The sequence below is a fragment of the Atta colombica genome, unplaced genomic scaffold (genome assembly GCF_001594045.1).
Source record: "Atta colombica isolate Treedump-2 unplaced genomic scaffold, Acol1.0 scaffold162, whole genome shotgun sequence".
In the NCBI taxonomy this organism is placed as follows: Eukaryota; Metazoa; Arthropoda; class Insecta; order Hymenoptera; family Formicidae; genus Atta; species Atta colombica.
Genome location: NW_017259253.1, coordinates 377,896 through 386,387, shown reverse-complemented (window position 1 = coordinate 386,387; position 8,492 = coordinate 377,896). Strand labels below are relative to the sequence as shown.

Genomic DNA, 8,492 nt, shown 5'->3' with positions numbered 1-8,492 from the left:
TATATTTATGATCTTACAATATTTTTTATCTAGATATTTTTTATATTATTTTATATTATTTTGTATATCAGAAATTGAATAAAAAATAATTCAAAAATTGTAATGTGAAGTCTGAATATGAACATTTGTAAACGTTTTTAATATGTTTCATTTTAATCAAATATATTTGAAAAATAAAAATACTGTGTTTAAGTATTACTACCATGTAATAAATGTTTATTTTTACTGTTCTTCTGCTATCCAAACTCTTCCGATTAATTTTTAAAATTTAGAAAACTGATCGAAGAAGATTTAAATATGTCATAGACATCTTAGCAACCTAAAATAAATGCATATCTGTATTAAAATGTATTCTTTCCGCTGAAATATGATTTTTATGATTTTTATTTTGTTATTTAATAAATTATTAATAAATTTAAAAGAATAGCTGTGTCACTTACATTACCAAATGTTCTGAGGGAAATATCTATAAAATTTCCTGCTTTAAGTTTTAATGGGTTTTCGGAAATAGTTATAAGTAATATCAATGCTCGTGCTGTTGCGTCTTCAAGACGGTACCATTCTAAAGTGCGTATTGTTAATGATACTTTTTCTCCCTGATTTTTATCAATTAAATATGTTAGCGATGTAAACAAAAAAATAACATTTCTCTGACTTTTCTCTTATTTGTTACATTTACTATATTTTACTATTATCGACGATAAAAAATAGCATATACCTGTTCAATGATTTGCTCGCCCATGTAGCAGTAAATAAATATGATGTACCACAACATTATTAGTCCACTAATATATGCGCAAATACTAACAACATTATGTTTTTCCCATTCCTGTAAATAGAACTTTTATTAATTTTTTAGAACATTAAATTATGATATAATACACCTTTTATCATTTATCTAAATTTATATTTTCTTTGAAATTTGTTGTTATGTAAATACTTTTTTTGCGCACCATGATAACGTAATATCCTACTAAGCATATCATCATCGTAGATCCCACGATTTGTATTAAACTTGTGTACTGAATAGTACTCTGTACCAATTGTAAGAAACTAAAATGTATTGCGAGAAAAAATTATGAAAATTGTTTTTAACAAAAATAACCAGTATCTAATCATTTTATGTATCTTTGATAATAGATATCATTTTGCATAAATATACTATCGTTTATTAAGCTCTGGCACAGTTGCCAGTGTAAATACTCTCTAAATCTGAATCAGAATAATCATTAATATCAGTGCCACATATGTAAACCACTGATCAATGAATTAAATGTGAGATCCCTAAACTAGCTAATCTTTATTGTGTGTGTCTAACTAACCTTGTGTTAATGTTTAAATTCAATGAATATGGTATTGGAAGATTTAAATTAGCGTGCAAATATCAATATTTTAGTTAAGTAATGCTCAAATATTCTTCCTTTTTTAGTTGAACTTCACTGACTATCAATGCAAAGTATGCCACTGGGTAATTAGTGACTATATCCACTGATTCAGATTTAGAGAATAGATTTACAGTAAAAAATTAACGAATGAATCTCATTATTGTACGCAAAGGAAGACTCACTTTCTTATTCTGATTTGCCGCTCCACGACAATAGCCAATCTCTTGTTCAAATCTTTTGGTTGATTCTCGTTCACAAAATCGTTCATTAAAGTCACAAGTATATCTGACTGCGCGCAGAAATGCATCGCGCAAAGTGTCATAAAACCAAATGTTGTTACCGTAATCGTATACTTTATAAGCCCTGATAAAAATTGTACGATATACACGATTTCGTAAACTGGACTACTTTGCACGTCAAATAAAACGAGATAGGCAACGTGAGGTAATGGTCTGATAGTGATATTTTCAGAAGTAATGATCTTTCCTGTTGACAGAGGGATTATTATTCGAAAACCCATGCCGCTGAAGTACATGAATATAGCGCACATCATAATCAGACGTTTGCTAGTTCTGACTCTATCAATCATTGAGACACGATCGCTCGGATTTATAACGTTTCGCCAGTCTTCTTCAACGAATTTTAGACAGTTTCGCACCTCATTCTTGTAAAGCAGAGTACAACTGTACTTGATGATTTCTATTAACGTATATAGTCCGCTGGCCATAACTTTCACCCTTAAACGAAAGTCTGTCAGCACCATAAATACGTATAGCATGGTCGGGATTAGTTCGCCGAAGAGGAACGTGAAACATGTGAAGATTAGTGCGTTAGTCTCCATCAGTTCCAAAAGAAAAGAATTTGCGTGTGTAAATGGCCATATGCCTAATAAACGAAAGAAGAAACGATTCATTGCGAAAGCATTCTCTATGTCACGTTCGTAATACTTGTTAGCAAACATTTTGAGAGATTAATTAAATGTACAATTTATTATATGGAGTCTTTCCATTTCATGGTATAATATTTTGTAGCATGAAAACACTTTTGTAATGCACGATACAGACGCGAAACGTGTCTATTCGCCACTGATCGTAGTATTCTTCGCTGAGCAGAATATAACTTATATTTCATGTGCGCCTGCGTGTGAAGGTAACTGAAAAGCCACGTCAAACGGATGGTTAACGAATATATAGAAACTTTAAAGGGATTGCGTGCAAGTTTATTTACGATTTTCCTTTATTGTAAGAAAAACAGATGGTTTTCTGCGGGAAGTTATGAAGGAATGAACTTTCATAATAAAAACTTACTGATAATACTAGTGTATAACAGTGTATAAGCAAAACGTAGGAGTTGACTTGGATGAGTAATAAAAAATAACTGGATTTATCTCGCGACTATATTCCAAACATATTTTTTGTCCTTTATATACTATATATTATTTTCATAATTTCTTTAATTAAAATCTGTACGTCATTGAAACATTACAATTCTCCATATAAAATATTATTTCCTAGCGTATTTATTCAGACGTTTCGGAGATTTCGATGCTGCGTAGAATGAATCCCCGATTATGAATTATCGAGTGGTAATTTGTTCATTTTTTGAAAAATAAATAATATTACTATACTGCTTATTTCTATTACATAATAATGTAATATTACTTGATCTTAAAAGAAAACAATTTTTGTAATAAAGGATTATAGTGTTTGAAGCTACTCCTACATTAGTCGCAAGTAAATTTTAAGCTTGTTGTAACAAATTGGTTTGTCGTCACTGACAAGGTTATGATTGACTTATCATTAATATAAGATCATTATAAGATTATTATAAGATCATTAATATAAGATCAGCTTATTTTTGCATTTTTTTGCATTTTTTGTATGTTCATATTAAGTACAATGTGATCAATACAATATTATCAATATGAAATGTAGCTTAGAATGTAGATTTGAAAAATAAACAATGATTACAATAATTGCAATTGATGTGTAGAAGTGTTATAATAATAATTACATCATGCAATACTTTGATCTGTTCGCTAATTATAATCGCGTGCAAAAGTCACAAATCGAGAATATAAAGCTGCATTTTATGTATACATAATTCATAAATATGAAATTATATTTTTATCTTTCAATTTTTTTCAGTGTTCTAATTTATCTTATAACAGAGTGAAAATCCGATTCATAATAAAATTTATATAAAATAATATAGCTATTATAATGTAATTAGTTTCAGAATATTTTCTATAAAATCATAATGTTTACTTTCTTCATGTTGAGAAACAAAAATTTCGTATTCTTTTATGTATGTGCATTATACGTATATGCATATATTATAAGCTGTCGTATTTGATCATACATTTATACTACGCGAGTACATCTATATATGATTAGATATTATCATTATAATGCGTTCGTAATCGTTTCACTTTCAATGAGAAGGAAGAGATATACAGAGTCAAAATCTTCTGTGTATCAAAAATCAGAATTATAATAAAATAACATTTCTTTCTTTCAAACACGTTTATCAATAATGATGATCAATAAAAATTAATGCCAATATGTATATTAGTTTTTCGCCTTAGGCTTTATAATTTAATATACTTATTGTACATACGATTAGACATTATTGAGAAGTATGTATATTTTATGTCCTGATGACTTGGGGCATACAAAGATAGGACATTTTAATTAAATAAAAAAATTAAATAACTTTATACGTTAAAATAAATAACTTTAAAGTACATAAAAAGTACATAAAAAGTACATAAAAATAACTATAAAGTATATAAAAAGTACAAACAATTTCCTTCTAATTATCAGTTTTTTCTGTCAATATAACATCAGATATCTAATAGATAGTTTCTTATTTACATTTGTAATGAATTTCATAATATCTTTTACTTAGGTTAGACATTTTTATATTATTTTACATGCGTATCTATCAGAAATTAAATAAAGCATTGTTATAAATCAGAAATTACAATGAAGTCCAATAAAAAAAATATGAACATTTTCAATAATGTAAACATTTTCAATATGTTTAATTTCAATTAAAGATATTTGATAAAGAAAAGTATTCTGTTTAAGTATATTGTTACTTCAATTTCGTGGGTACCAATGTTTATTATTATTATTCTATTACTATCCATACATTTTCAATTAATTCTTGAAATTCAGTGATCAACTGATCGAAGAACATTTAAATATGTTACGGTCATCTTAGCAACCTAAAATAGATGCATATCTTTATTAGATATCTCTCTTCCTTGCCTCAGAAATCATTTTCATGATATTAATTTTATTATTAAATAAATTTAATAAAATAGCTGTATTACTTACATTACCAAACGTTCTTAGAGAAATATCTATGAAATTTCCTGCTTTAAGTTTTAATGGGTTTTCGGAAATGGTTATAAGTAAAATCAATGCTCGTGCTGTTGCGTCTTCAAGACGGTACCATTTCAGAGTGCGTGTTGTTAATGACACTTTTTCTCCCTAGTTTTTATCAATCAAGCGATGTAAACAAAAAAAATATTTTTCTAATGTTCTACTTTGTTGTTCGTTATATTTGTTATATTTTACTATCATCGACGATGAAAAATAATTTAACAACATATATACCTGTTCGATGATTTGCTCGCCCATGTAGCAATAAATAAATATGTTGTATGATAACATTATTAGTCCACTGATATATGCGCACATTCGAATAACATTATGATTTTCCCATTCCTGTAAAATAAACTTTTATTAATTTTTTATACAGATCTATAACGTAATACATTTTTTATCATTTATCTAAACTTATATTTTCTTTGAAATTTATTGTTATATAAATATTTCTGCGCACCATGATAGTGTAATATTCTACGAAGCATATCAACACTGTAGATCCCATGATTTGTATTAAACTTGTATACTGAATGGTACTTTGCACCAATTGTAAGAAACTAAAATATATTGCGAGAACTATGAAAATTATTTTTAACGCGCGCGCGCGCGAAAATTACTAGTAGCTGGATAATAGTAATTTGCTCATTTTGCGAAAACGTACTATTGCGTATTAAGTTCTAACAATCTCTAACATAATTGCTAGTGTGAATACGTTAAAGAATTAACGAATAAATCTCATTATTGTATGTAAAGAAAGACTCACTTCCTTATTCTGATTTGACGCTCCACAACAATAGCCAATCTTCTGTTCACGTTTTTTGATTGATTCTCATTCACGAAATCGTTTATCAACGTTACAAATATGTCAGACTGCCCACAAAAGTGCATCGCGCAAAGTGTCATAAAACTAAAAGTTGTAATCGAAATCGTGTACTTTATAAATCCTGCTAAAAATTGTATGAAATATACGATTTCGTAAACTGGACTACGCTGCACATCAAGTATAACAAGATAGGCAACGTGAGGTAGTGGTCTAATAGTGATATTTTCAGAAGTAACGACCTTTCCTATTGAAAGAGGTACTATTATTCGGACAACCATGCCAGTTAAATACACAAATGTGGCACACATCATAATGAGACGTTTGCTAGTTCTGACTCTGTCAATCATCGAGATGCGATCACTAGGATTGATAACGTTTCGCCAGTCCTCATCAACAAATTTTAAACAGTTTCGCACTTGATTCTTGTATAGCAGGGTACAACTGTACTTGAGGATTTCTATTAACGTAAATAGTCCGCTGGCCATAACTTTTACCCTCAAACGAAAGTCTGTCAACACCAAAAATACGTAGAGCATAGTCGGAATCAATTCGCAGAAAAGGAACGTGAAACACATGAGGATCAGTGCGACCGTCTCTATCAGCTCCAGAAGAAACAAATTTGCGTGTGTAAATGGCCATATGCCTAATAAACGAAAGAAGAAGCGATTCATCGCGAAAGCATTTTCTATATCGTGTTTGTAATACTTGTTAGCAAACATTTTGAAAGACTGATTAATTTTATAATTTCTTATATGAAGGTTTTTCGCTTCATAGTATACTTAATAGCACACTTTTGAGAACACTTTTGTAATGGACGATACAGACACGAAATGCGTCTGTTCGCCACTGATCGCAATGACGAGCAGTATCCTTCGCTGAACTCAACATAATTTATGTGCGCCTGCGTATCAAAGGAAATGAAAAGCTACGTCAAGCGAATGGTTAACAAATATATAGAAACTTTCAAAGAAATTACGTGCAAGATAAGTTGCGTACAAGTTTATTTACGATTTCACAAATATATAGAAACTTTCGAAGAGATTGCGTGCAAGGGAAATTGTGTAAAAATTTATTTGCGATTTTCCCTTATTGTAAGGAACAGAAAATTTTCTACGGGAAGTTATAAAGGGGTAAACATTTCGCAAACTTACCGAGAATAGTAATATGTAAGCAAAGCATAGAAGTTGACTTGGTAAAGCATACGTGGAAATATAATTATATTTATCACTCAACTATATATCAAAACAATTCTTTTTGTTCCTCATTTATTAAAATTACTTTTTTTTATTAAAATGTATACTGCATATAGAAAGCTTTACAGTACTCTTTATAAAATGTGACCTAAAAAAACTTTTTTAAAAAAATAAATATAAGTATGTTAAAAAATATCAAAATTATCCTTCCTGAGATAAAAAAAAATATTTTTTATAAGCTATTTAAATATAATTATTTAATAATTAACTTTTTAAAAACGAATATGATACTAATGCATTTAGTCAAATATTTTTTACTAAAAGAATCTCAAAAACGTTTATTTGTAAACCCTCTCCTCTATTTCTAAAATACATAAAAACCGACTAAAAGTAATTAAAGTAATTGGATTATAGTGAAGATAAAACTTGGCGTGCCCAAGTCGTATTAAAATGCAATTCCAATGTATTTTTACAATATGGAAATTACTTAAGAGACGAAGTCTCTTAGTAATAAAAAATTGTTACATTTCTGCATATATTTCCAGATATATACAATTCATAAAAACAATAATTAGACAAAAAATTTTAATAATTTGTTTACTAATCCTGTAAATTTTTTGTCTATAATTATAAATCAAAATCAATATTATATTACATATTATTTCTCCATTTAAGTTTGTAATGATGTAAATTTGTAACATGCACTCCCATAAAACGCTCTTGTTTCGCACACTTGCTATTTGCCACTATGCGATAATGATTTCTACTCAGTGCTGTAATTTGCTTTGGTATGAAATAATGGTTCGGTTTATATAAGTTTATATAAAAATAAAATAGTTATTAGGTAATTTAATTAATTATTGAATTGTTTTCTATGAAAATTTAATGTATATTCCGCTGTACTGAAATAAAAATTTCTTACTTATTTTTCTGTAAATTCATTCATTATATTCATTATACTAAGTTTTACATTTGACATGTCTATAAAATTCTCTTTGCGATACGATTACCATTACGAGTTCTAATCTAATCATAGTTCCGGATAGAAGAAAAAGATAGAGGATAGAAATATTCATTTAATTGTTTTTATAAGCATGTTAAAATACGTCACAGCTGCTTTGATAACCTGAAAAATGAGCATAATATTTCGTAATTATTTTCTTATTATTATTACTTCTTCGTAACTTTATTTTTATTCAATTAATGTTGGATAAATTTAAGTTTATTCAACGAACGTACGACTTCTTAGGTAAATACAATTAAGAAATATTTGTAAATTTGTATTAAAAAATAATTGTATTTAATTTATGTCTATTATTTTAATAATAATTATAATTATTGGATAACGTATGTAATATTGCTAAATGTTATTGAGTCATATAAAAATGAGTGAATGCTTCTAAACGCATATACTTACATCGCCGTATGTTTTTAATGATAGATCCATAATGTTTCCAGCAGTAATCTTGGTGGGCAAATTTGACATGATTATCATCAATACGATTCCACGCGCAGTCTTATTTGGAAGACGATACCACTCGAGCATGCAAGATGTTCTAGCTACTCTTTCAGCCTGTTATTAATATTATCAAGTATATGTAGGTAAGTATATGTAGTATAATACAAATTTTTGTGGACTTAGGCATAGCTGATAAATATTATAGAAATATTTCCAACAATTTCTTCTCAACTA

General features: G+C 28.3%; 2 protein-coding genes across 2 annotated transcripts in view; both read right to left on the bottom strand.

Annotated features, from left to right (window-relative positions):
* Positions 1-6,325, bottom strand: part of LOC108685907 — a 17,271-nt gene extending 10,946 nt beyond the window's left edge. The window contains exons 1-2 of the mRNA XM_018190925.1: positions 5,547-6,325; positions 1,568-2,122 (exon numbers count right to left, since the gene is read on the bottom strand). Coding sequence (XP_018046414.1) covers positions 1,568-2,122; positions 5,547-6,325 — 1,334 coding nt within the window. The remainder of the gene's footprint in view (positions 1-1,567; positions 2,123-5,546) is intronic.
* Positions 6,326-7,871: 1,546 nt separating this feature from the next.
* The window catches only part of LOC108685906 (odorant receptor 13a-like), a 2,441-nt gene continuing 1,820 nt past the window's right edge, over positions 7,872-8,492 (bottom strand). Inside the window, exons 4-5 of the mRNA XM_018190923.1 lie at positions 8,217-8,372; positions 7,872-7,925 (exon numbers count right to left, since the gene is read on the bottom strand). Of these exons, the coding sequence (XP_018046412.1) occupies positions 7,872-7,925; positions 8,217-8,372 (210 nt within the window). The remainder of the gene's footprint in view (positions 7,926-8,216; positions 8,373-8,492) is intronic.